Source organism: Paramacrobiotus metropolitanus, unplaced genomic scaffold (assembly GCF_019649055.1).
Source record: "Paramacrobiotus metropolitanus isolate TYO unplaced genomic scaffold, Prichtersi_v1.0 Parri_scaffold0000062, whole genome shotgun sequence".
In the NCBI taxonomy this organism is placed as follows: domain Eukaryota; kingdom Metazoa; phylum Tardigrada; class Eutardigrada; order Parachela; family Macrobiotidae; genus Paramacrobiotus; species Paramacrobiotus metropolitanus.
In genome coordinates, this window is record NW_026570282.1 from 135,352 (window position 1) to 163,218 (window position 27,867).

General features: G+C 39.2%; 2 protein-coding genes and 1 long non-coding RNA gene across 9 annotated transcripts; all 3 read right to left on the bottom strand.

The window, feature by feature from the left end:
- Positions 1 to 300: 300 nt before the first annotated feature.
- Positions 301 to 7,267, bottom strand: LOC129593643 (cullin-3-like). 5 transcript variants are annotated; one of them, XM_055490066.1, is made up of 18 exons: positions 7,249 to 7,267; positions 6,272 to 6,369; positions 5,577 to 5,939; positions 5,364 to 5,505; positions 4,915 to 4,993; positions 4,636 to 4,748; positions 4,307 to 4,507; positions 4,070 to 4,183; positions 3,615 to 3,890; positions 3,147 to 3,375; positions 2,854 to 3,002; positions 2,585 to 2,761; positions 2,244 to 2,519; positions 2,064 to 2,185; positions 1,502 to 1,854; positions 1,234 to 1,302; positions 801 to 1,050; positions 301 to 712 (listed from the first exon to the last, which is right to left on the bottom strand). In XM_055490066.1, the coding sequence occupies exons 6-18, from the start codon at positions 4,711 to 4,713 to the stop codon at positions 688 to 690; spliced, it is 2,319 nt and encodes a 772-aa protein (XP_055346041.1). In that variant the 5' UTR covers positions 4,714 to 4,748; positions 4,915 to 4,993; positions 5,364 to 5,505; positions 5,577 to 5,939; positions 6,272 to 6,369; positions 7,249 to 7,267; the 3' UTR covers positions 301 to 687. The 5 variants fall into 5 exon arrangements, with proteins under 5 accessions (XP_055346041.1, XP_055346044.1, XP_055346042.1 ...); XM_055490069.1 differs by having other exon boundaries at positions 4,307 to 4,504; positions 4,915 to 5,025; XM_055490067.1 differs by having other exon boundaries at positions 4,915 to 5,025.
- Positions 7,268 to 7,828: 561 nt separating this feature from the next.
- On the bottom strand, positions 7,829 to 13,813 carry LOC129593551 (ras-related protein Rap-2a-like). 3 transcript variants are annotated; one of them, XM_055489926.1, is made up of 4 exons: positions 13,637 to 13,813; positions 10,389 to 10,695; positions 9,014 to 9,149; positions 7,829 to 8,581 (listed from the first exon to the last, which is right to left on the bottom strand). In XM_055489926.1, exons 2-4 carry the CDS (start codon positions 10,498 to 10,500, stop codon positions 8,284 to 8,286), a joined length of 546 nt encoding a protein of 181 aa, XP_055345901.1. In that variant the 5' UTR covers positions 10,501 to 10,695; positions 13,637 to 13,813; the 3' UTR covers positions 7,829 to 8,283. The 3 variants fall into 3 exon arrangements, with proteins under 3 accessions (XP_055345901.1, XP_055345899.1, XP_055345900.1); XM_055489924.1 differs by lacking the exon at positions 13,637 to 13,813 and adding an exon at positions 10,926 to 11,140; XM_055489925.1 differs by lacking the exon at positions 13,637 to 13,813 and adding an exon at positions 10,836 to 10,907.
- Positions 13,814 to 24,699: 10,886 nt separating this feature from the next.
- On the bottom strand, positions 24,700 to 27,554 carry LOC129593607 (uncharacterized). The gene is made up of 5 exons (XR_008691106.1): positions 26,929 to 27,554; positions 26,572 to 26,694; positions 25,772 to 26,321; positions 25,562 to 25,661; positions 24,700 to 25,484 (listed from the first exon to the last, which is right to left on the bottom strand). It is a non-coding gene; the product is annotated as an uncharacterized LOC129593607 (long non-coding RNA).
- Between the last annotated feature and the right edge of the window lie 313 nt (positions 27,555 to 27,867).

Below are 27,867 nucleotides of genomic sequence, written 5' to 3' on the forward strand. Positions count from 1 at the left end.
TTCGGTACGATATACGCACTCGTCGCATTATACCACGAAAAGCGACGAAAAAGCTACAGTATATGCGAGCAGTGTCTGACTCTGAATCTTGTTAGTAAGGACACAAAATACAAAAAGTGGCGTTTTTTGTTATTAGCATGCGCATTTGTTGTTATTATGATATTCAGCAGCAACCAGCACCCAGAAATTTCATTTTCCTGCCGACAAACTCGTTACTCAGAGACGATCAATACAGATAGCTTCTTTTCCCAGGAGTACCAGTTATATCCCAGTATATTACTTTTTATGAAACCATCGAAGCAGATAGATTGGTGTTCTGGCAAAGATCTGTCCTACACTAACATATCGCAACCATTAGTCTAACGAAAATTATCCACAGTATACAGTAAGACCAACATGGGAAAAAACAAGGCTTTACTAGTACAGAAAATTGTAAACTACAATAAGCACAAATTTTTCACATGGCTTGATATCAGCATCGGTCCATCAGAACCACTAAAATCCTCTAAACGACAGACCGCATGCGCAGCAACTGACGCACCAACCGTGCAAACGAAATAGACTCAAGATTTCCGCCATACACTGTTGAATTATACTATGTGACCCGTTAATACAAAAACTCATTTAAGATGCAGAAAGAAACATCATTCATCTCGTTGCAGCAAGAGCGCAGACAATCGCCAATCTTTACGCAACGTATTGGTACACTGACCTACAAAAAAATAAAGGTATCGAGAGTCAAACATCGATACTGATCAAATAGACCAAGGAAAAATATTAAGAGCACATCAATAACTTACCGGTTTTCCGGCGTCCTGCACAAATATTCCCGATCGATTAAGCCCTCAATCCGTTTCTTAATGGTTGTCGGGCTGGGAGCAAAACGCAGACGCAGTTGGTCTATCACTTCGGCTACCAGGTTGGCATGGGGCAACTTTTTACGAGCCTTCATTATCCGCACAATAGCTGCCTCAATTTCGTGCTTCCGGTCTTCATCCACTTTAGCGCGGGTCTCAACGCGATCCTGCTCCTGCTCGTTTTTACCGGTTCCTAAATTTCCCAGTGCAAAATTTAAAACACAGCTACCGATGGTAAGTTTTTCATCGACTAAGCAACAAAACCCAAAGCGAAGATCGTTAGTTCACCATAGACATTTTATGCACATGCTCTGTGAATTGTCCAGTGCTATAACTACGTAGTGCGTAATTATGACCAGATCATCACTTCTCGTACCTGCTTGGATTCTAACACGAACCATCCGTGAAGTAAAAGAATCATTCACAAGGAAGCTCGTATGGTCACCTACAAACGAATTCACGTTACGTTTTCTGGCAGAAAAAACATTACAATGAAGTCGTCTTCGAAGTCGAAAAAAATTACAATAAACCGTTGATACAAGATGGCGGCTCATTTAATCTAATGGTAGCTTCGTATACCATTACGGCACTAAAGTCGTTAATCTAACTTGCTGTGCTAATTGAACGGTAAGCTGATATGATACCAATTTCGCCCGCTCCGTTGTCCTGTCTCAAAAGCAGCCGTTGTTTTCCCATACAAAGGCTCTGCAGCGTGCGCTTTAGCTCACGATCAGGGATTCTGGTTACCGCGAGCATCTCACTGCATCTCCATTCCCGCTGTTCGTTGAAGAGCATCAAAACACACATCTGATAAGTGGAAACTTGGAGAATGTGTTTTCGTATTCCGCCTCTACTGCTGGCCGGCACCACACTGCTGCTGGTGGACGGTTGCGAGTCGTCGGCAATTGGTGGCCCATAAAACGTTGCATTCAAATCAGCCATACCCAAATTTGGCTGCAGGGTCAACTGACGTCCATTGTGTTTGTTAAGATAGAAACTAAAAACATAGAACACAATAACATTGGGAAAATTGTACGCACTTCGAGAACACTTTGTGCATCGCAATGCATTGTGCACTGGTACTCGTATTATATACCAGACATTTATACGGAAAATTATTAAATTATGCATTAGATAACACTGTTAACGACGTGCATACTTCTATCACAGAAGTATTCGAAAGTAACATTCTGAAAAAGCGCAAACCTTTTAAACTCTGTAAAAGAAGCCTGCGCCGCCGCCGGTAGAACGACATCGACTTGACAAATTTGCATTGGCCAAAATCCCGTTGTAAGCACAGACATATTCAAATCAACTGGCAATTTCTTCTAAAACACAAATTATTGTCAATAATGTAAACGATATGGTGTTGCTGTATCCACGTACCGTTCCGCCCAAATAATCCTTGAATTCATCGTTAATATTTTTGGACAAAGTAATATCTTTAAACATTCCTTCCAATTTGGACGTAAACTGATACCCGCATTCCTGCTTTAGTTTTCCGATCATCATCTTCTCTGAATCATCTGACGTCGAACGATTAAACAACAAGCGCTTGGCCAGATGCTGCTTATAGTAGCGCTCAAAAACGTCCTTTTCTTGGAGGAAGCGGAATAAAACCATGGCTCTGTCCAAAACGTTTTCGAGCTCTTGTTCCGTAACCTAAGTCACATAAGTACCTCCATGTCAAGACTAGAAGCATCAGCAGTAAAAATAGCCACACTTACATCTTTATTTCCCTTTTTCAATTTGTCGTCGATAAAGAGGGATAAATATTCTGGAGATCGGGGATTCAAATTCAAAAACCGCTCAAACGCAGTGGAGATCATTGTTTTGAATCGACGATCATTGTCAAATGACTTTTCAAGGAATTTGTCATAATCATCCTTCAGCGTTAATAATGACTGCAACCCGCATCATATTTACGGTAACAATGAATACTTCCAGGATAGTTGCAACAGTGAATACTCCCAGGATAGTTGCAACATGTACATACCGTAACAAAATTTACAGGATTTTTGGGAGTCGCCTCTTCCTCTGTGACGAGGTCTTTTCCCTGGTCTCCCAAATGGTTGCCAATGTACTGTAGCATCGTTTTCATTCCCTCAGTAACTCGATTAAACAGCTTGTACATCCTTGCCATGTCTGAAAACAAACAACTAAATTAATTTCCCGAAAAGGGCGAAGTTACAATAAAATATTCTATAATATTATATGAATTCGCTAACGCATGGCAATTCATAGACGCATTGCAATATTATGATTCCTGTACCAGAAGTCATTAACTACCTTCGTATTTTTGGTTCTGGATGCAGAAAACCACACCGCCTGTTTCCATTAAAACCACTGTATTCAGATGCTTAACAATCAGCTCGTCCTCTACCACCCGAACGATATGCGCTTCGCTGGAGTTATCGAGGTAGTGTTTGGCTCGTTCTGTTTCTTCGTGCAGCCTCTGCTCAACTTTCTGTACGTATTCCGAAGCTGCGTTCTGCCTCAAATAATTTTGAGCTTCCATCTAAAAAAATTATAAACATGCCTTTACAAACCCCATTTAGCCAACAGCAAAGGAGAGGAGTTAAAACATCAAAGGTAAAGGAAACAAAAAGCCTTAACATTTGACTTCCATTACTTAAGCAGAAATTCGCATACATTATTCCATTCTTAATTATAAATTAATTCACTAATAACAACTCTCCAGTAGCTGCAAACATCGAAATACTGTGCGTTATTAATACATACAACATGGCTACGTACTCTGAAAAATTCACCGGACTGCTGCAAGAAGGGGCGCTCAAAATCATCCTCGTAAACCTCCCGCGTACCAATACCCAGTTGCATAAGCATCTGACAGGCATTTTTGATACTGGACCGATCAATTGTCTCGCCACGCCGTTCCCGTGCGATATTATCCAACAAGGTATCGCGCAGCTTCTCACGAACCTCTCCATAATGCAGGACGTGATCACGGAATAAAATCAGGCCCAAATTGTACACATTATCCTGATTGTTTTGGTTGACGTAAACACGATCCTATGTACAAAAACTGTTACAAAATATGTCGGAGGCAACTACAGCAAGCGTATATTACTGAATTCAACATGCACAATTAACGAATTATCTACAAAAAAAATCAACAAAATAAATTAAGTAGAAAACATACTAGCACCGCTACATCATGAACTGAATTTACCGGGTATGTTCGCACTTACCATGTACATGAGAATGTCTCTGATCATCACCATACTGGTCGTGTGGTCGCCCCAGTTCTGATTCAACGTAGTCAGAAAGTTGTCGTTTAAAGATTTCAGCACATTCTCGCGAATCTACAGAACAATTCCGAACATAAACCCTGTTACCAGTCATCACTAAACTTACAGTACGAGAATGCAGTCTATATTAATATTCCGACGAAGTTTGCCACTGGGAAACCACCGGGAAACACGAACCTGAGTGCCGAGGTGCTGTGTAACGACTTCGCGCAGCCCTTCATACAATCGCGCCCCATGTTTATGCAGCACCATTGTGTACGCATTTCGGTATAATTCTTCAAAACTAAGCCCACTGTTATTTTTCCTTTGAATTTCCTGGATGGCACTCTTTAGTAGCGCCCAAATATCGTTCAGATACTTTTCATCCACATTGTGCTGCTATAATAAAAAATATCAGTTTATCCGGACAACAGATTTAAAAATCCCATCTTAATTTGGGAGTAATGACTAATGATTAAATTCCTGTCGTTATAACAGTACTTAAGTAAACGAAATCAAATTCATACCGGAAATGCTCGAATTCGCATTTTGTGACTGTTATTGCTCCCACCCCCCCGGCCAGGCGGCTGCGGTACTTGAGCCATTAGGTGCGTGTCGGTTTCATCCACCAAACAGCAAACTGTAAAAACCCATACAGTGACAAAACAAACATTATGCGCGGTTTGAATGTTGAATACAAACTTAAGAACTGTAATTTGTAATGAACTAGAAACCGAAAATCCTAAATTCAAGGTACGAGGAAGTTAGGAAGCAAATCAAACAAACAGAAGCCCTGCAATGCTTACAGCATCTGAGCGCATCTTTTCACATAGTCAACAGCTTCAGAAGTCCACTTCCAGGCACTTTCGCATTGTTACAATTGAGCTTTTCACGATAATTTTTATTTAGTTTTAAAACTACATAACAAGAGCACCAGGAAGTAGGAAAGCAAGAAGAAGACACCATTGTATGGAATCTGTCATGAGTCTTATGACGATCGACGTCCGATACTCGGCACAGCAGAGAAGTTACCCATTCAGTTCGCCTTTCGTTTCATGCACGTTACGAAAATGAATAAGATTAAAAATTAAAAATCTTCGAGATGGTACCTTTTAGAAATGTTTAGGTTGCCAATCTGTTGAATACAGAACCACTCAAAATGGAAAAGTTCAAGGTCAGAAGCAGTATCGTACTCCACTACAGTAAGTACTTGTACCACAGACAGTGAGTGCGATTTACTGCTTTACCAGTTTACCTGATCAAGCCATTGCAAGATAGGCATCAAATTAACAAATTCCAGTGTTTTTACCAAATTGAATTCGCCTTAAATAATCACCAATCGGAGTGCTAAGCTAGAAACGTGAAAAGTTTCAGTTTTCGGACTTTTGTCAGAAACTCTGAAAAGAGAAAGTAAGGGGTCAGCTGCATGAAATTAAACAAGGGGTATACTAGTCAAAAATTTCCTCACCAAAGCCTAATTATCCTAATCGAATAGTATCACAAAGAACCGAAAATACAGAACTGTGCAAAATTTACGATATCGAGTAATAAGCGGGAAATGGTTGCTGATGCGGAAAACTGAAAACTTCAAAGATCCAAACCAAAACTGTCCCAGGTAAACACCGTAAACGGTACACAAAATCCAGTTGAGTTCCAGCTTTCAGTGATGTGTTAAATATTTGGCTGTGGGGTAGCGTGCCGAGCCACTATCGTTACCGCTAGGCGCTGCTTGTTATGTGATCCTGCGTAAGGGCTATGGACCATGGGGAGTTACTGGGGACATTTGCTTGCTGCCCGCCTGTCCTTCTGCGTACTCTGGTTTTGCAAAGATCTGGAAACAATTAAAAATCAAAACCATGAATAAATAAATCTTTCTTATACTCTTTAATTCAATGCAACCTAGTGTGCATTATGCATAACTAAATATCGTGCATTGCAGTGATTGCACAATAAGTACAAATTTGTACTAGAGAGAAGAGACAGAGTTCACACGGGTATAATTATATAAATTATAAATACGCGGCCTGAACCCGGCCTGTCTTCTCTAGTAACTTTTAAGTTACTGGTTGAGCTCTTGTCCAGTTTACAATGAAGCACTTTAACTGTAATGAATAATTATAAATTATAATTATTTAAACGCATTTCCGTGTGATCTGCACATACCGGATTTTTATGCCGCGGTTTCAGTGTTAACTTAATCTTTTGATTTCGTCCCAATTTGTGTCCCATCTCACGATCAATAATGCCTCTTTTGAAAATTTCTGTAAGTTAATGAGGTGACTGTTTTATTTTTCGATGTCACGACGCGTCATATCAATATGTCGCAAGTTACAAACTTACAACAGATAATTTCCGATGCTTGCATTAATAATATCAACAACAGCTAACGGGCAACAAGTCAACAATAAGTATGTATGTGCATCAGTACATGACTCACTTGTCAGTCCGTGTACACGGTTCAATGCATCACACAATTAAATTTTGTGGTTTGCATCAAACAATTAAATTTTGTAGTTTGTATCAAATAACTAAATTGACCAATTCACATATTCAACCACGTGGTAAGCTAGTCACGTGGTTTCCGTCTCGCATTTTCAGCAGGTGTAGATCGCTGTTTACAATATGCAGTTACAGCATTGCTTTCGACACTAAATGACTAGGTGAAAATCGTAGGAATCTGGATATCATCTCATAAAAAATGTTTTTTTACTGCGCTTTATTTACTCAGTCGCTAGTTTCGACCAAAAAATTAATATGAGTGGTGGAGTCAGTCAAACAGATCATTCGCGAGAAGATTCAAGTGCGTCTACCAGCACGGATCATGCTGGCTAAGCAGTTGTCAAACAAGAAGGTACGATCACAGCTGAACGCAAATATATTCACGAATTACAAAAACATTATAATAATTAAATGTAGAAGCTTAAGCAAGACTTGCTTTCATTTTTGTTTTTTTCTTAGAAAAACCGTTGTGTATGGCTCGGTGTGCCACTGTGTGTGCAGAGTGGCGATGAGCAAGGCCCAGAAAACATCCACTGTATGCTGGTGTTTGACTTTCGCTCCATTGCTTCCCTACTGTTCATGGAAAATCGTCCACGTACGCGACTACGCGTACATTTTTGTAGATTTATCCTGGGGCTTACATCTCAAAGATAACGATAGCACAGCTGAATTGGCATCCTGCGTTTCGAAATCTGCTGCAGCCAGAAAACGAATCCACCATTATGCAAGCAAAACTGCGCGGCGAAACTCAGCTGTTGAAGAATTAGGCCTGTGTTTCTTAACATAGCCTGTATTAAAGAGAAAATTCCCTGGCGAAATTTCCAAAAAATATGTAGCTATCAGGCCCCTTAGCCAATTAAAAAAATTTCACTTTTTAAGATCAGAAAAAAAGTGAAAGCAGTGAAATACACAACAAATGCAGCAGCAGTCTGTAGAATCTACACCTGCTGGACGATATTAGCAAGCGACCACGTGACAATCAACCAATAGAATGCTAGTCCGTCCTTTATGTGAATTGGTCAATTTTGTGGTTTTGCACCAAACGCCCATTAAACCTGTAAAATCCTTTCGAAAATGAACAATTATTTGTTAATTATTAAAACCGCATAACAAACTGTAATAATTATTATCTACAACTCAACCGGTACTCGTACTCATACGGTAGCAGTTTGCATTCATTCAGTTTATTAAGTTTAAGGCTACGTGAAGCAATCTTCCAGACAGCGGCAGCTATTTATCCGCAATCTTCCCGCAAGACAAAACAAAACCGATAGAAAAATACATTCAAAATAGCCTCGAAAAGCAGTGTCTAAAAAATTAACAGACAACATTGTTAAGAACATGCCACAAATCAAAACACCCAGGCATAAATAAAATTTCTCTAAAAACTTCCGAAAATCGTTGCCCCTCTGTCAGTTAGTTGTAAAACAAGTAGAACTCCAGATAAAAGTGCCCCAAGGCCATGGCTTTCAAGATTCTGTCTTCAGACTGCCGCACATATCAGGATCCAACTTGGCACAAATCAATAAAGGCTTACATTTTAGGAGCATGTAAGTGAATTAATGGTCCATTCATTTGGTGAGCAGTCAAAAAACAACCAAGAACAGCTGAGGATCTCAATAAAGTCAGATTCAAATAGAATATATCCCCAAAAAAACAGGAAAAATATACATTTATCACAACAGCGTACAGCATACCCAGTCAACATCCTCTTTAACCGGTGCAATATTCATTTCACGAACAATCTCGGCAAAGAGTTCATTAACATTGGTACGTGATTTGGCACTAGCTTCCATAAAGGGGCAGTCCCACATTTCCGCCAGCGATAGTGCATCGGATGATGAAACCTCGCGTAAATGCTCCAAATCAGCTTTATTACCAACAAGGATAATGGGCACTCGGTCGACCCCTTTCACTCGCATGATCTGGTCTTTCATGATCTTGATGTCTTGAAAACTCTGCCGACTTGTGACACTGCAAAATTAACTAGTTAATCGAAATTGTTCACACACAAACAATGCTACCAAGATAAGTAACCCAAGCTCCACCAAACGCAAAGGTATGTGCTCATAAAACTATTTCCTAGCGCACATAAAGTGATTTGTATAGAAATATGATATCTACTACCTATTAAGTACTGTCTACAGATAATAGCCATAATACAGACTGTTGCGCTTTTAGCCAGAGCTATCTAATCATAACACGTCAACTGCATTTTACGAATTAATTTATTCAGAAAACGTTTGCTCACTCTAGGGAGTGCCCAAGACTTATGTGCAAATTATCATTAAAGGCTCCACATACTATGTATTTAGGAATTTCAGAAAAAGAAAATAGCAGCGATGCACCTGGTAGAAAAAACTGCTACAGTAGTAATAAGTAATAAATTATTAACAATTACTCCACCTGTATACAACAACGAATCCTTGGCCATTTTTAATGTACAAATCGCGCATGCTGGCAAATTGTTCCGTTCCAGCTGTGTCCAAAATTTCTAGTATACAGCGATTATGATCCACTTCAATTTCTTTGCGGTAGAAATCTGCAATTGAACAAAGCTGAAAACAATCTTCAACATCACGGTGCATTCATGAAAACGCCCATACAAATCTCGAACCGCGCAATTGAGGTATCAAGTGCCCCAAGTTTAGAGCATAAATACAAGCATTCAGTCTCTTTTCAGAAATGTCTTTCACGCCATTATTATTCACAGCCCGGAAAGGCAATTATATAACCACCATAATAACATATTGATTACTGTATTATTTTCCCGTATTTCGTTCCAATGCTGCGTTGTAAATTCATTCTAAGCAGATAAGCAACTGCAGAACTGGATCAAATTTCCTGATGCAGCTAGAAATCGTTTAACAGGTATTTACTTAACCAGGAATAGTCACAGATCACTGATACAATTACTTCTAACAATCTGGTTTCGATTAAGCAATTTCCCATATAATTTCAAATCTAGCAGATTTGTAATTTCGCATTAATGTGAAACAAAGCATGTAGAATTGCTGCCAACTTGTGGCACAACATTAGGCACACGAACATCATTTTTAAGTCTTAAGCAAAGCTGGCACTTATTAGCGTGCTTGGCTCAGTAAACTAGCACAGCGGAATATTTTCCTTTTCTATATTTCCGTTTTTCTATGTTTCACAAAATCCCAATTGAAGTATTGATGAAAGTTATGATAAATAAGCTGGAAACCTTACTGCGCCCTATCGTACCCTTTTCTGATAAAGCAAACAGCTTCAACTTTTCGCTCGGAAATTTTGAATTTTTGAATATACTATTCATTCCGTACTGAGGAGGAAAATTTTTTGTTCAAATTACACAGTACATGTAACAGAGAGGCAGGTACGAGAACACAAGAACAAGCACGATCGATCAGATGACGCGCAAGTGCCAATCTAGGCTGATTAGTGGTTAAAGTAACGACCGTAAAAGTAATACTTGAATGACCTAAAACCTTCTTAACGATAATGCCGTAATTCCTAACACCTTTCAGTTTCTTCGGAAAGCTACGAAATGCGCACCGGCACGGCTGTTAATCAAAAAATAAAATTAGTAACTCGTAAGAAACGTAATTAAAGATACTTCTATGTTCAGATCACTAGATCAGCACGTATGTACAGATTTCCCGAAAAACTACGGACAACGTTTGTTTCAACCTTCCTTTACAGCATCCACTTAGAGTCTCAGTGAAACGTAAAATCCTGTGCCACTCTTTATCAGTAAAATTCAGGGAAGTACTCAATACCTCAAGTAATAAAAACATACCTTCTATTGTCGGATCATATTTCTCGCAGAAATGCCCCGAAACAAACTGCACCGTCAAAGCACTCTTTCCGACGCCGCCAGAACCCAGAACGACCACTTTGAATTCGCGCATATTGTCCAAACGGATACGGCAGTGCCACTTAGCATAAAAATGTTATAGCTGTCATCCAAGCATGAAGCTGCTGTAAAATCTCGCTTTTTCGAATTTCCAGAGTAAAAACACTCCGCGCGCATGTACACCACACACACCGTGCAATTCCTGTCGCATACTACACACGCTGATTATGGCCCAGCAGACCGACAAAACCTGCAAAACGGTACGCTTACCAACAACCCGACCAGTTTGTTAAAAGGTAAACACGTTTATAAAACAATAAATGCTCATGACAATTCGTTAAAACTCGCTAAGCCATACACAATGGCTGATTTGTAGTACGACAGACAAACCCGAGGTTCGCATCATTATCCTGGCGTGATGATCTGTGATGATCTACCTACGCAGCTACGCTTACGACAATCATTACCCGTTTGTCTTACCTGGCCTTTATAATGGTCTACTCGTACACAATAATAACCGCATATTCATAATCTCCACTGAAAACGCAAATGATTTATTACGGCTGCTTTCAAGCAACGTTCAAAATGATATGCAGGCTGACAAAATGGCCAATATCGCACTACATAGCATGGCCTACTGTACTGCACGCGTTTGTTTAATGTGTGTGAGTCACCGCGTGCGATACGAGTTTTCGCTCACTACGTATAGGAGAAACATTAAATTCAAATTTCAAACACACCGTGGCTTATATCGTACAGTAAACGAAGGTGCAGTACAATACCACTACGAGTTTTTGTCTGTTGCAAACCAAAAAATAACACCGATCTTAAAAATTACGTGTGTAAATGATTTACTCCTGTCATGTTTGTGTGTAGCACTGTATCTTATTATTTGAATTTAGCATATTTTGTAGTCTGTAGATAGATTCATTTGGTAATGGGTTTGTTACTCCGCCAAAAATAATTGGTGCCGGCACTTTTCATTTCTGATTTGCAGAAGATCTAAACTGTCAAACAACAATTAAAGACCAACGCTGCTTTTGTTATTATGGAAACAATGTAGCATCTTTAAGTTTTCACAATTTTGCATACACCCCAAAATCTGTCAAGCTGTAAATTGGGTCCCACAAATTATTACAGTTGAAAGAACCTATGCAGTATATATATATAATGTACGTAGCAAGCTTCTTCAACAGGAAGCCTTACGGGCGGCTCTCTCTCTCTCTCTCTCTCTGGAAGAGAGCCAGGTGCAGGCGGGTTAAGGAGCTAGGATCGTCACCTGTGGTCCTGTATATACAGCACATGTGCGGCGTTTGAGCATTTGAAGCATACAAGATTGACTGTTGGTTAGTGCTGCTTGTTGATGTGAAGTATTTTTATGTTAACAGGGTGTCTTCGGAATGTTTTTGGGTTCTGGTTTTTCCATTCGGTTAGAATTATTCGAAGTTTACAGAGCATATATCGGCAAATTGTTACAATTTGCTGATATACTAATATTATTATAAGATAAATTGTACTTTGTATATCGGTATATTGTTAATCGGTATCTCAAACGCAGCAAGTAACACGCACGCCCACAACCGCTTACGGGTGGCAGTAAATCTGTGGTTGGGCGCATACTTATAACATAGTACCTAATGCTAATAGTACTGTACTGATTTTTATACTGCATAATATTTATATATTTATTTATTTATTTATTTATTTTTTTATTTATTTTATTTATTTTATTTATTTTATTTATTTTATTTATTTTATTTATTTTATTTATTTTATTTATTTTATTTATTTTATTTATTTTATTTTTTTTATTTATTTTATTTTATTTATTTTATTTATTTTATTTATTTTATTTATTTTATTTTTTATTTATTTTTTTATTTATTTATTTTTTATACTGTACTGATTTTTATACTGCATTTATTTTTTGCGTTAAAGCCTTAAGTTTTATTACTGTCCGCGAATCGGTAACAGCGTTCATGTACTCCTTTTTCTCAATTAGCGTAAACTGCGTGTTCTGCAATATGGCGAACGTCTTTCAAACGCGGTGGGTTGTGCGTTTTAAATGTTTTTTTCAATTAATAGGAAACACATCGGATGACTGCACACACTTGTGTACATGTAAAATGTTTTCATGCCAAAAGAAAACTTTTAGTTTTCCAGTATAATAAGTCGTTACACAATACAGTTTAGCCAAACTGTTTTGGCGAATTAATATTTTACTATGCCTAAATTCATTTTCTACACTTTTTTACTACATACAGACAAATCTGATAAAATGCGCCAGAAGTCTTTGCAAAGCGCACCCATAAAATTTTTTCAGATGGCTGTATCTAACTGATATTAATGCTTGATTTTATCACGGCATACTTTTTCATGCTCCAAATCTCCTAATTTATGCTCTGGAAATAAATATCCAACAAATCAGTAGAGATATTGAAACGGTTCATTGAATATATGATCATTAAAGAATTTGGATGACTGGATCCACCTGTTTTCATGTTTAAACCTCTGCCAAAACGCCATGTTAAAACCTCATCGTAATCAATTACGATGCGATTTATTCTGAATTTCGACAAATACTTTACATTTAAACATACCTTTAAGTAAATAATACTGTACAGACATAAGTAGTGATTTATTTAATTTTAATTTAGTACCTATTTAAACTAAATTTTGTAACTGCATTTGCGTGTGTTTTTTCACCCACCAATTTGATGTGTGATATTATCATATGAATTTTAATTAAAAGATACTATCATACTGCAATGCATGACTTTAAAATTTTTCACCCTTCATCGAACATCAAAATGGAATTTGCTTAACCATAAAAACTATTGTTGCATGCTGTCAGAAAACTCAGAGCCTAACCATCCTTTCTGTTATCTGTTACATGAACTTATTAACAGCTTAACTGAAAAATTTAATAATCCTGTAAAAATAAAGCACTATTTGCTACAAACTATAACAACTAACCTAAAAGTTAATGTCATCACACACTCTTTTAATAATGTTACCTAGAAAAATAAATATTTCTTCATAACTACACCAGAAAACCATACTTTACAATAACAACTTAATCAATACTGAAACATTCGATTACTTACTTTAATACTAACACCGGTACAAGTAATAAATAACAAGATTTTCTAGAACAAATTGTTTATTTTATGGACTTTCTTTTTTCATACCTTTCCAACCACGCTACAGTGATCATGCCACTACTCATCTTCCAAGCCCACTGTTTTCGTGTTATTGATTCCGCTTTTCCTCTTACCAATAATAAAATCATATTGTACGTCATTATTATATTATTATCATTTTTATACGTCATTATGATACGACATTATTATAATAAACATACCGTTAACTGAATCACCAGCAATAAATGAAAAATGCAACTACGTAACTGAATTCCAGTTTCAAACCACAACGCTTCAACTCGAAACATACACGACTCACAATTGAGGTTATGCGACAGGGCAGCAGCGTACAGACGGCAGTTCGTGAAAACCTACGAGTTTCCGGAAGTCGGTGTTTCTGTCGCTAAGCACATGTTCGAAACAGCGACTTTAAATACTATTATACTGCTCATGCAGCTAATGATCTGTTAGCAAAACCGAGACCGTCGCCAAAATGTACAGAAAAATATGCTCTACAAGGAAATGTTAGCTGTCACGTGGAAATCTGTTACAGCAGTGACTTATTGCCGCTAGCGCTTTGCACCATGAAATTCGGTACTACAGATTCGGTACTACAGATAACTGCGCACCTGTAGTTTGCCCTGTTAGCGCTATGCTTAATTCTCTGTTGTTTGGCCACTCACATAGCCAATGAGCGTGTTTGCACCGGCACCGCCCCTCTACCGCATACCAGGAATCGTATCAACCATTACAACCATTGCTCACGAGTACTTAACAACAAACACTTAAAGTGACGCCGCATCCTGCGGCCTTGCGAAGGAAATGGATGGTTTAGACTTTAGAGTAGCGTGGTTACATAATACCGTACTTTACTCCAAAAAATTGTTTTTGTTGAATTTTATTACTGAGAAGTTCGCTTGAGTGTACGGCTATTTGAACGAGCTGGTCTGGCAACCACCTCGCGTACGCGCATACGTGTAGTAGTCTGGACTCTGGGTAGCTGATTTCGACTGCCACTTGATCTCCAAAACTTGCAGCACCAGTTTTTCGGTGTGTCTTTAACAAAACTTCCCAGTCAGTGTTTCAGAACAGAGAGCAAAATTTCAGAAATTTTTTGATATCTTGGAAGTAGGTCTTTATGGCGAATCAAGAAAGTTATGTTTGTTTTTGTTCCTCATAGACATAGCATAGGACCTTGCGATGGATGCGTTGCTTTGCACCCTATGCTATGTCTACGAGAAACCAAAACAATCATAACTTTATTGGTTCGCCAGAAATGACCACTTATCAGAGATCAAAAAGCTTCTGAATTTTTTCTCTATCTTCTAAGATGTTGGGTGGGGAGTTTTATGGAAAGGTAAGCGAAAAACTAGTGCTTGAAACTTTGAGTCAACTGACAACGACATTCAGTGCATTCTTTCACTGTTCAAAACAGGCTCCTCCTCTGCCTCTACGTCTCTGTCTATCCTGAGTTACAGCATTCTGCCTCTCCTGAGTTTACACTTCAAAATCTCTCTATTGTCAGCTAAATTTCTGTCTGTCCTAAGTTACAAGCTTACAAGTTACAATATCACACGGCGTGGATCCATAGCTTAAAGCTATATTATTATTATTACATAATAATTATAATATAGCTTTAGAAATATCTAGCGTTATTTCCTTCGCAAAAACAATTTTAACCAACAAACTTCCCAGCAACCACCTCACCAACTAACTTCTCACCGCACTCCGATTCCCTTTTTATACCCAAACCACACTATGCTAAAAAACCCTAGCGGGGCGTCCCCTCGTGGGGACTGTTCCGAAGGACGGGTTTTATTACATAATAACTGTAAAAAACTTCTGTTGTGGAGTTGTTTACGGGAAGATTGCCTGAGTGCAAGCTGGACGGCTATTGTTGCGAAATAGTATGCGGCAAGTGCAACCACCTCGCGTACGGGCATGCGTGTATTAGTCTCGACCTGATTCCGAGTCTCCGACTGCCACTATCTCCAAAACGTGCAGCATCAGATAAGTGTACTGAGGGCTGTGCAGTACCAGTACAAAATGGTACTCTACTCTCACTTATATGCGTGTGAGAGTTTTATTGCATGTAGTAATATGAGTTGTTTTATTGGATGTAGTAATGTGGAATTGTGCATAGCGTCGTATAAAAGCGTGGGGAAAATCGGAGTGGAATAGAGTAGAGAAAAAGTGGAGAGAAAATGGAGTAGAGTAATTGGGTAGAAAAAATGGTTAGAGAAAAATAAAGTTGAGAAAATGGTTAGAGAAAAATGGTAGTGAGATAGGGTGTAGAAATAAGGTGGAGAAATTGGGTAGAGAAAAAGGGTAGAGAAATAGGATAGAGAATTTGGTTGAAAAAATGGTGAGTGGAAAATGGTAGTGAGATAGGGTGTAGAAATAAGGTGGAGAAATTGGGTAGAGAAAAAGGGTAGAGAAACAGGGTAGAGGAATTGGGTTGAGAATATGGTTAGAGAGTAAATGGTAGTGAAATAAAGTCGTGAAAATGGTCAGAGAAAAGTGGTAGTGAATAGGGTGAATTAGGGTACAGATATAAGATGGAGAAGTTGGGCAGCGAAAAAGGATAGAGAAAATGGTGAGTGAAAAATGGTACTGGGATAGGGTGTAGAAATAAGGTGGAGAAATTGGGTAGAGAAATAGGGTAGAGAAATAGGGTAGAGAAACTGGGTAGAGAAAATGGTTAGAATATGGAGAAATAATGTTTATCCATATGGGTGAGTGAATCCGAGGAAGACATGCACATTGCCCTTATTGATTTTTGTATAGGTTGAAAGAGCCGCAGTGTCTGCATTAAAAAGGTCAATTTTTCGCCGTCTGAAGCGTTTCTCGGTGTTTTGTTTGCATGCCGCTTTGTTTGATTCCTTTGGTTTTACTTTACCGTAGGGTATTTGTTTTAAAATGCGTACCGTCATTGTTTATTTGACATATTCATTTTTTTCGTGCAGAATTAATAATAGATATCAAGAGAGCTAGTTTGGGCTAGATAATAATTTCTGATATACTGCTGCGAAAAGCAGCGAAATAGTACACTCGCTATAAAAGTAGAAACGTTTGCGTAGAGGGGAAGATTGCTGCGAGGCAGTGATTCGTTATCGTCGGCACGTAATTGGCGCTGTAATGCTGGATACAAGGCCGGAGGAAACTCAATGCTTGAAGGGCATCATCCAGAGATTAATCCCGCAGTGCAGCGTGATGCGCTGTGCCAAGAGAGCACCAACCGGCATATCGAGTAATACGTGATGGTATTGACTCAGTTAATGACATTTGCTGATAATTTTATTTGGAATTATATGCTGGGATCAAGTTGTCGGTGTGTACAGCATACGTAGAGTTGTGTGAGTGTGGATGCAGTTCCGGGACGGGGATCGCTGGCTGGTTAGCAGCAGGCAGCGCCAGTGAAGGGTCGGCAATCACTCGAGAGAGGCGGTGATTTTTTTACGTTCGACTTACTGAGCACCCTTAACCACTATCATCGCTAATGGTTACTAAGAACTTAAGAAGTCCATAACACCCGATCGAACGTTACTTAAATCGTTATACTATCCATGTTTTTTTAGGCGGTTCTTTATGATACTTAATATGTATTATTAAGTGACATGAGTAATTTTCCAGCTTTACCACGGATATGCGTATGAACAAAGCACGAATAAAAAAATTCAAAATAATCCATGTAGCTCATGTCGGTTAACATTAACAGACGAAAAAACGTACCTTTACGTAAATTGTAATCATAACATCTTTCATTCGTACTGAATCGTACATTCTAATTTTTAAGCTCTTATATTAATTTGTTATTAAGACAACTCCAAACATAAGTCATTATTTTCCGTGGTTTTATTATTTTTAAATTTTTTGCTTGAGTTTTAGTTAGCGAAAGAATGCGACAGTATTGCACATTTATGCGCACAGGAATAAACGTTACGAGTTGCGACAGTTAACTTGAAGACCATTTATCACAAGGCGGCAAGTAATTGCTGGGCAACGATATATTTAAGTAAACGCCAGGTTCGCACACAGAATGAGAACAATTTTCAACCAAAGTTGGTAATTTAAGCAAGTTTATGTAGGCGTCAGTACGACTGACGGTCTAGTATTGATTTGTGTACCGCATCACTACTGGATTTCATAACATCCCTGAAGATCAGTACCACACGTGGAGAACAATTCAGTTAGGCCGATTGCCATTTCATAGCGACGTTATCCACGACGGGGAAAGTTGTGCGAAACGGTTCCCGACAGGATTTTGGCACGGACTGGAGTGAGCAGCACGTAGGGTATAGGTCACACTCAGGTACCGCAGTGAATTCGGTGTTGTTACAGCTGTAATGTGCAAAATAATATTCTTTTTTCGTCACTGTACAGTAGTGGGTGGGCGAAAAAAAGGTTTTCAAGTTTATATTGGGTACTGGCGGCGCGCAATGTTCGATTGAGTTGGCATAACTTTTTTCAAAAGAGCAATCTTTGGAACTTAGGAGTACAGTGAAACCTCTTTTATACGTACACCTCCGTTAAGAAAATTTCGTACGTAATGTAGAGGGTGTACGGAACTGAGAGGTGTTTTTTGCAGTGAAAAGTAATTTTGGTTAGCGTTTTGGTGTACTTAATACAGAGGGTGTACGTACATAAGAGTGTGCGTATCAGGGAGGTTTTACTGTACATATTTCAGCCCTTCTTTGTTTCGTTTGTTAAACTGAGCAGCGGCTGTGTGTCGTTATGGACCAACGATGTACAATACAGTACATAGTGCTTTTCTATGGTACTGTAGCCTGTAGCTTCTACGGTCTATCTATTGCCAACTTGTTAGCAGATTTTGCTGACTTTACTTAGTGTCTTTAGATTCGGAGCCCGGAATGCCGAATCATCCAGCAACAGAACAGCAGATAATCCAGGAACAGAACATCAATCTATTAAGAGGGGAAGTTGCGGAGTTGGGCAAAATACTACTCTAGTAGTAAAACTGCTCTTTTTGCGCTGTAGCTTGTAGTGTGATGACTTACGGACTAACTGTTCCTGGGTGATTTGCTGTTTTGTTGCTGGATTATTTGGCATTCTGGGTTCAGAATGTTATGACAGTAAGTAAAGTCAGCAAAAGTCACCATGGATAGGCCGTAGAGTTAGAGGCTACAGGCTGCAGTATTGTATGTCGTTAGTCCTTAGCGACACACGGGCGCTGTACAGCTTAACAAACGAAACAAAGAAGGATTATCCTCATATGGAACACACAATTCTCCATCGTTCTTAGTAAAAATTTATTTTAATGTAATTGAAATCAGTTTAGTAATTTTAAATTGAACACAAAAGTGTAAGGGTTACGAGCAGAAAAACGATTGCAGACTGTAGCGGAACTCTGCATAGCACAGTGTTAAATGTTTAGGAGGCTGTCTATGGCAGGCAGGACGGCAGGAGTTTAACTTATCGTACGGCGTTTATCAAATGGTACGGCTAATTTCTATAATATAGAAACATTTCTATAATATTATTGGAATTCTATAATATTATTAAATTTCTATGATATTATTGCGTATGGCTATTTTTTACAGTGATAAATTGTTTGGGTGGATTGAGTTTTCTGTTATCAGGGTTTCTGTAATTTGTTTGCTTAATGCGTGATCTGAATTTGTTTAGTGATTTTGCATATTGCAAGTATGTACAGTATAAAATCATTGTATTTACACGATATTAATGGTCAGTTCTAAGTTTTGCAGTAAATTTTCAGTTTGATATAAAAAGGGTTCCAATTTCATAAAAATAGGTACTTGTAGGTAACAAATGGAATGTTTCTACCGTACAAAATCGTTTTACGGTGACCAGTACGAAGCAAAACGTGTCATGAAAGATGCTACTCGAGAAGGCATACCTTCGTTCCCCATAGTGATTTACGGAGACAGTTTCGCTCGCTACTGGATAAGAAAGATTGTGAAAATTCGCGACATGTTTGTATACATCGAAAGCAAATCTGGTGCTCTCGCATCGGGTGTATTAGATGCTGCCCAGTGGAACTTAAATAATTCGTGGCGGAAAAAAAGTCGTCGTAATTGAAGCAGGCGCGAATGACCTCACTGCATTTCTGAAAAAGCATACAGGGGTGCTTCGGAGGATGAAGTCTGTACATTTGTTGCCAATCTTGTAACAAGATTCGTGAAGTTTTGTGAGGACAATTCCGAAAGAAGCGACAAATTTCTTGTGTTAGGCTTGTTTAATCGGCACATGCATAAGGGGAGTATATGCAAAACTTTGCTGATACTGTGATTAAGGTGTACAATCAGTGTCTCCGGGAATGTTGCAGTGCACGAAATATATCAGTCTTGATTCCTTCGGGTTTGTTTAAAGATGATAATCTTACAGAAGATGGTATTCATCTTAGGTATGCAGAGTACTCTTCTGTTGGATCGCCTCGTCGTGCATTTGCAACTGCTTTGCGTCATAAGTTGTTGTCTATTACTAAGCATGTTTGATTGTCTTCGTTCGCATAGAATAAATACCACGAGTTGTGAGTTAGAGATTCGTTACATATTTCAGATCATATACGATATATAATAGTATTACTCTACTATCATCGTCTGTCTTTCAGTGCTAGCGAACTCCGGTGCAGCTCCCTAGTAGTGTACTGTTATGTTGTTGGAGATAGACATATACTAGTTAATCGATGCTATATCTTGTAGATGTAATGCCATTGTAATACCTAATTGTGCGCAGCTTCTTCGCGGCAGGGTATTAGGTAGAATAAGTGGCATTCATGATTAGGTGCGTGTACAAACTTGGGTCTTTCAGTCTTAGGAAACCGGGCTGCACTTCCCTAGTACTGTACTATCAGCTTGTAGGAGATAGACTTATATTAGTAAATTAATGCTGCCTCTTGTAGACGTAATGCCAATGTAATAGCTAATTGTGCGCAGCTTCTTCGCGGCACGGTATTAGGTATAGTAGTTGGCATTTACGATTAGGTCCATGTGTTGACCTAGGTGTTTCAGTCTTAGCAAACTGCAGTGGGCTTGCGTAGTGCTGTACTATCAACTTGTAGGACATAGATATATAGTAGTAAATTGATAGACATATATTAGTAAATGAATGCTGTATCTTGTAGACGTAATGCCAATCTGATACCTAATTGTGCGCAGCTTCTTCGCGGCATGGTATTAGGTATAATGATTGGCATGTATTGCATTAGGTCTATGTACAGACTTAGGGCTTTCATTGCTTGTAAACTGCGGCCCACTTCCTTAATACTTACTGTACTATCATCTTGTAAGAGATTATAGAGATTTCAATCACTTTGCAGCGCAGGTTCTCCGCGGCACCATATTTTTATGCTAACGATGATCAAAGAAATATATTTTGGTGTAGACCTTTTCGTAGCGTGGCTCAACAAAACACTTAATTAGACGATGTTTCGGCAGACAACGTAAAAGTGAAGGAAGAAAACGTGTGGAAATAGTAGAATGCCGAACACTCGCAATAGTGCTTTTAAAGTCTCTTGCTACACGGCCGCCACCAAGTGTGCTAATTCGACGATCGACCTTCGAAAAATTTTTGGGAGGACGTATGGTAACCAGATTCCACAAAATGAAACAGATAATCAAATTATTAAAGTTAATCGTTAACAGGGAATATATTGCAATGGTATGCGAAGGCAGTAGGAGCACGCCTGAAATACTCTTCGCAGTGATGGCTTCCGCGTTCGCTGTTGTGCTTGACAAATGCAGCGCTGAGGTAGTATGAGGCATAATATTATATTAGTAGGCACACGTTATGTCCAAAAAATTCAGATTTGTGTTCTATGTTGTTTACATTTTGTGGTCATAAAATGAAATAAATACATAAATGTATAAATGGTTATACAAACATTTTTAACTGCAGAGTTTAGTAGACCGTAACAGAATACTCAAGCTGTTTCTGAGATTTCAGTTAATTGTGAATTAAACTAACCAAAATCACATATTTTATGTTCCTCGATGCAGGAAACTTTTTATGCGATGCAGTTTGAATTTTTTATGTTTGAAAAAATGGATCAATTATATTTGGAATAAGGGAGGAATAAAATACATTTTGAATAAATAGTTCCAATCTTTGTACTTTGTTGATTTTGACGTACGACGACTCTCTTTGAATTGGATAGAAAAAGCAGTGGCGTTGTAGGTGAGAATAATAATGTAATTTTTGTCAAGATACCATTTGGACTAAAGAAGACAAAGCTGAATTTAAGTCTGCTTGTGGTCGGGCCGAATGGGTGCGGAAAAACAGGCCCAATGGAGATTCTTGATTGGGTTGACGAGGTCATGCGCGAAGACGAAAATTACGCAAGGTATATCGAAATGGGTATTTAACCCGTTATATAACATAACGCAATAAACGCCTCGCATAATGCATAAGTGTGTAATATGGTGCTAATCATGCCGAGATGATTTCTTCAGGATACGGGCACCAACAAAAGCCGGTCTGCAAAATTTGTTTTTGGTTCAGATACCACAGGGGAAAGTCGAAAAAACATATTGCTCTACTGTGATGACTTTGAGCAGGCCGCGCACAAACTATTCAGCAATAAAGAGAGTGGCATAAAAGATTTTATGCTACAGATGCATAACGGATGTAAATGGTCGTCTTTAGATGGCAAAAATGGTTTTCTAGTACGTTAAATTTGGAAATACGCGTCTTACCAAGCGAGCGCTATTTAACCTTTTTTCTGTAATAGGAAACTGATGACATATACTTTAACAGCCTCTTAGTGCTGCATCCGGATGGGTTTTTGAAATTGCTTAATTCGAAACTGGGGGTTATGGACGGGCTTGTGAGTAGACAGTTGGTTGTTGGTGGCGCTAAGTCTCAAGTTCCTGCAAAACTCGTTACCAGTTCTGCAAAGCAATTGAAAAATGGAAATATTGATATGGAAATTATAATGAAGTCGGCTTTAAGAATGGCCAAGAGCGTGTTTAATGGGAAGAAATTTCGGATGTCCAAAGAAGCGGAAGCATTTTTGATCAAATTGAATGATCAATACATGTATGTGTTCAGATAAATTATTGGTTACACTATCGTGAAAAATATTTTTACAGTTTAGAATCAGAAGAACGTGAGCGCTTGGCGCCGACTTTGACGACCGCCGCTAACATTTTCTGCACTCGCGGCAGTAAACACGGCATAAAAATGTCAAGGCTGGCGTTCGTGGCCCATGTTATGGTTGAATGTTTCGTAACGACATATCAGATTGCATTTGAGAACAGAGGGATTGAAATCTTGGAAATGACAAACGGTTTGTACAAGATCCTTCGGTATTATATGATTGATACATTTGGATTAGCATTGCGTTTTCCAGAAGTACTCATACAACTTGGTATCTGCGAATCTGTGGCCCCGTTCTACGACCTTACAGAAAAAGCTAAGGGAGCTTACCTAACGGTAATGTTCGTTTATTTCATTTTATTGCTTAAAATTGGTTATTTTATTGCTTATTCATTTGTTATTTTTTTATCTTGACAAATCCACAGCAGATAAGTTAACGTTGTCTCGGAAAGTTGGCATGCTCAACGTATAGATAATATATGTTGGTAAACATATATAGTGGTAATGTACGCGTTATTAATAGGAACTTTCTTATCCGAGTGACGAAGCGGCTTTGGTAAGGATGACTACGTGTCCGTGGGTTAAGATTCTGCGCTTACCTGGAACAGCCTACCCTGCCGCATTTTTTAAAAAACGAAAATACGGAGTTGGCGCTGAAAATTTCGATACGGAATTTGTGAAAAAATGCAAACGAAAGGACGGGTTAGGAAAGTGGAAGACGTTCCAAAACAGGGGGCAACCAAGTGATATTTTTTTTAGAAACGTGCCAAATCAGATCGGTAATGAGCTACTCGAATACGCTTGTCTCACAAGACATGAGTACGAATTGAACTTTAAGATGAAAGAATGCAATTTGAAACCGTATGTTAAGAATATGCAACAGTTTTTAGCTAACAAGCAAAACTCGCCTTACTTGGCGAAAAAGAAATAAACCATGCAGTGGAATATGACATTAATAAAGTTTAAATTATTGGTTTTAATCGTTTTGCAAATTTTAAGCATAAAGTCCTTTTCCATGATATATCATATCGGGCACTAAGGACCTTACGGCCGGCCTGGATACCTAGTGAGGTACGGTGCCCGCGTACAAAGGTATCCAGGTTTGGGTACACTGCCTGCCACGTCCCCGCCGTGTACCTGGTAACAAAAGAACGTGTTCTTTTGGCTAAGCGCAGGTATTATTGGTAGTAAATACACATCTGCTGCCTCCATAATTTACCAGCTTTGCCACTCCTGTAACAGGGCAGCGCAGCTTAAAAGAGGTTTCTTGGGGAATTCGGCACTTCCCTTGGGCGGTAAATGCAGCCGTACTGGATGAAGTAACATTTGTGCCTTTTTTAAACTTATGTGGCTTTCAAAGAAAACAACGACGGTACGCTCGTTTTGAAACATTTCATGCATCTGCTTATATATACGCCGTCATGTAATTGTTAAGGTCGTTCTAAGACTTAACTGCATTGCAGCACTGGATCTTGAACACTATCTTCCATTGTAGTGAGATATGATATGCACAAAAGAGATGAGGAAGTAAGAACAAATCGTGTACGAATTTTTTCTAATTTTCAGAACAGCTGAAATACCACTGTGCTGCTAATACAATGTTTAAAACTCAATTTTTACCGATAGTGTAGTTCTTAGTTTTTTCGTAAACTCTGAGTTGTTGGAAATCGTAGTTTGTATTTTTCGTAATGAATCTTATGTTTCACTAGGCTAGAATGTTAAACGTGCATTCACAAAATTGAAAATATCAGGTTATTAACAAGTAACCAATAAATTTTGATTTTTAGCGGCGAATTTGTTATTTATGTCGACTAGTCAAATGCATCAAGCAAATTAGTCATATAAAAACTTTTAACTGCATGGTGCTGGCCGCTAAAAAGATTATTTTATTGTGTTGAAGCAGCAAGAGCAAGTCTACGACCGGATAATTCAACCGACAGATAAGATGAAAAGTGACGAATCACCATGCTATAAAGCCACATCCTCAAGAATTATAAATCACAATACTGTTTTTAAATCAAATCTTCGGAATGAGGAAGAAACTAGAAAAGCGTAAAATGCACATCACTGGAATACAAACACAAAAATTTTAATGACAAGCGCAGTAGATGTAGCTGCAGCACAAATGAACAGGTAATGTGAACAATCCAAAAAGAAGAGACAACAAGTCGTCAGCAAAATATGGCGATATACATCGGTATGGTCGTCAGTTTATGACAAAGCGGGGCTATGAAAGCGATAATAGCGACTAATCCGCATTGATGAATGCCAGCGCGTCCATCTCATCGTAGTTCGCCCTATCCATATTGTCGTCGTCTTCCGTGACTACAGGCTTTCATTTAGCCGGCTGGATGACAACATTGTTGTCGTCATCGTCTTCCACAATTACAAGCTTTTCCCGTTTGGTTAGACACATCATCGTCATCGACTTGAAAGAACCCAGTCTTTGGCTTGCCCGCCGGAATGGCGATATCGATCTGTGCTTCGGCGGCCACAAGTTTCGACTGGCTGACGGCATCGTCGTCGCTGTCTTCACTGAATACATCCTTTCGTATGCCCGCCGGGATGGCATCAGCGTCGTCGTTGGTGTGGACACGATTCGGGCGGCTAACAACATCGTCGTCTTCGTTGATCATAATCCTTTGTTTTTCTGGCTGAGCGGCTTTACCACCTTTGTCCACTCGCATCAAGAGCTTTCCTGACTCACTCCCAATATCGTCGTCATCTTCCTGCATCATGAACTTCCGTTTTGCCGGTTGGCCAGCAGTTTGATGCATTCCAGACGAAAAAGCTGGAAAACTGTTGATAGTTCACCTGTCTGACACCCGTAATCTTTCTTTATATTAAAAAACTAAATGACTGCAAAAGATGTTTCAATTTTGCACATCTTTTTACCATGTTACGAAATGTTTTCCATGGCATTGAGCTCCTGATCAAAATCATCATCCTCCAGAAAATTATCCATTATGGAGATCTTAATGGTTTCTTCTTTTCTCTGAAACCATGACTGAGCTTTCACTCGGGTATACTTTTCAAGTGAAATTATATACCATTCTACCATGTAGTTATAGTTAGTTAGTTATGTAGTTATACCATTGTACTCACCCTAGTTTGATCAAAGAAGAAGAGGCGCTTTTTTCCGAACCGTAATTGTTGTTCTGCTTATTCAAAGCAGGCTGACCTTTCAATTCTGGATTGGAATTCGAGTAGTGATTCACAACGACAGGCGACAAACTATTAACAACACCGCATCAAGAGGAACATTACGTAGTATATGCTGCCTGAGGTCACTGTTCTGACAAGACAACGTGAAGCGCATACGCTATTACACATCCGTTCAGCTTACGGAAGCAGAAAAATGCGTCAATATTAAAGAAGGATCTCACAATTACCAACCTGCGCGAACGATCACGAGTGGTAGCGCTAACGATCACGAGTGGTAGCGAGGAAAGCATCTGTGCTTGCGCCAGTGCGTCAGAATCCGCCATCATTTGTTCAAACCAAGCGAAATCCTCGTCTTTAGCATTATTAGAAATCCTAGGGTTAGCCGCAACGTTTCCCGTATTTTTACTAGGAGTGTCCGTTTCGATTAAGTCAGCCCCCACGCAATCCTCGGGAAGCACCGGAAGTCCCGAACCAGCCTTTTGACGCACGTCTGTAAGATTGTTTAATGCAAGCGGAACTCATGCAGATCCTTCGCTCGACAGAAGACTGTCGGCTGATCGTACCCGTCGTGATGTTATTATCAAAGACCGATAGCAGCAAACAGACCAATTTTCGTCGCTTGCATTTTATTGACAGAGAGCAAGGACTGCACGGTCATTTTGATTTTTTATCGCCTGCTGCACTACTAGCGGGTTTTCCTACTTTTACCTGAAGACGTGAACATTGCACAGCTGCCTGACCTTAACTTTGGCTTTGCTTCCAATATGTTTGATCTTTTCCAGCGTGTCATCAAAGCGAGCCTTGGGATACATGCTGTGCGCCCACGCTTCCATTTTCCTCATCAAAATTTGTAGATTTTCTTTCTACAAAATAGACAGAAAGGTAAATTGTTAATACTTACCTAAACCGGTAGACGAAACTGTCTTATATTGCCGTAACCAAAGATTTAGTAGTAATGCACAACCAGTAGCGTTGATCAAATCTTAATCCAAATTAATACCATTTTGTTGATCAACCGTGCAATTTTATGATTCGTGATAATGATGCTGCTAGAGTAATCAAGCAATGCGCTAAAAATGCCGTAAAGTACATATTACGTATTCTGTTGGTTATCCAACTTTTCGTCTGTTCACTGGTTCATTCCTGGTACGCTCGCACGTCGCATCCGTTGGGACGCCACTTGATGTTCTCGAAATCCTTCACCAGCGCCGGCAGTCCCGGCGGTCCACACAGGGTCCAACTTAACAGGCGGCCCCATGACTCGTTTAGGCTTCTTCTCCGCAGCTTCCTCTGTCTTTCCATCTTTCCGATCGACGGTCTTCGCAGCAGCATCTTTGGCTGTCGAAGCCTCGCCATCTCGCTCGCGTTCCAGTTCGTCCATCTCATCAGCGAAACGATCGTTGTCATAATTGGCAAACGCATAGTCTTCTTCCCCGGATTCCAAGTCGTAATCGGCCAGCGAAATGGAATCGTGTTTAGGCATGGCGGTGAGTAACGTCAGTAAGGTTTGACGACGATTTAAAACGATGAGAATCCACGAGAGAAACACTGACTTAGCACGTCTGATAACAAACAGGTGGAATTAACAAATGATCGATCTCTTCAGCAGACAACTGTTACTGATAAATATGCGGTATAATAAGCGGTGTATTGTATTTCAAACCATAAACAAATTTCGATATATCAAAAAGATGTATACAGATAGACTTGATGGATCTTTACTTTCTTCGGACTGCAGAAAACGAAAACAGATTTCCAGTTGGTACTTACTTTCTTCTGCAGCCCGGTCTCCTGCAACAGTTCTTGCATGTGGCTGCCGCCTCGTGGTAGGTTGAAAATACCGTCCGCCTGATGTTGATTTCCGTTTCCGCTTCAGTTTGGTAACTTCGGTTTGCTGATTTTAAAGATAAAAAGGAAGGATTTCCCTTTCCCGTTATTGTTGTGCATAATTTATTTCTGATCTGCAGCACTTGCTATTGTAATAGGAACTATTAAGTAATAGTAAATTTCCAGTCAATAACATCAGGGAGTAATTG

Excerpts from the sequence above, each read along its gene's own strand:
- LOC129593643 (XM_055490066.1), bottom strand. The coding sequence starts at position 4,713 with ATGGCTCAAGTACCGCAGCCGCCTGGCCGGGGGGGTGGGAGCAATAAC. Across the intron at positions 2,762-2,853 it reads ATCCTGTAAATTTTGTTACG|TCATTATTAACGCTGAAGGA; the intron begins GTATGTACATGT and ends TGCGGGTTGCAG. Across the intron at positions 2,186-2,243 it reads AGGATTATTTGGGCGGAACG|AAGAAATTGCCAGTTGATTT; the intron begins GTACGTGGATAC and ends TTTGTGTTTTAG.
- LOC129593551 (XM_055489926.1), bottom strand. The coding sequence starts at position 10,500 with ATGCGCGAATTCAAAGTGGTCGTTCTGGGTTCTGGCGGCGTCGGAAAG. Across the intron at positions 9,150-10,388 it reads ATATGATCCGACAATAGAAG|ATTTCTACCGCAAAGAAATT; the intron begins GTATGTTTTTAT and ends GTTCAATTGCAG. Across the intron at positions 8,582-9,013 it reads GGATTCGTTGTTGTATACAG|TGTCACAAGTCGGCAGAGTT; the intron begins GTGGAGTAATTG and ends TTAATTTTGCAG.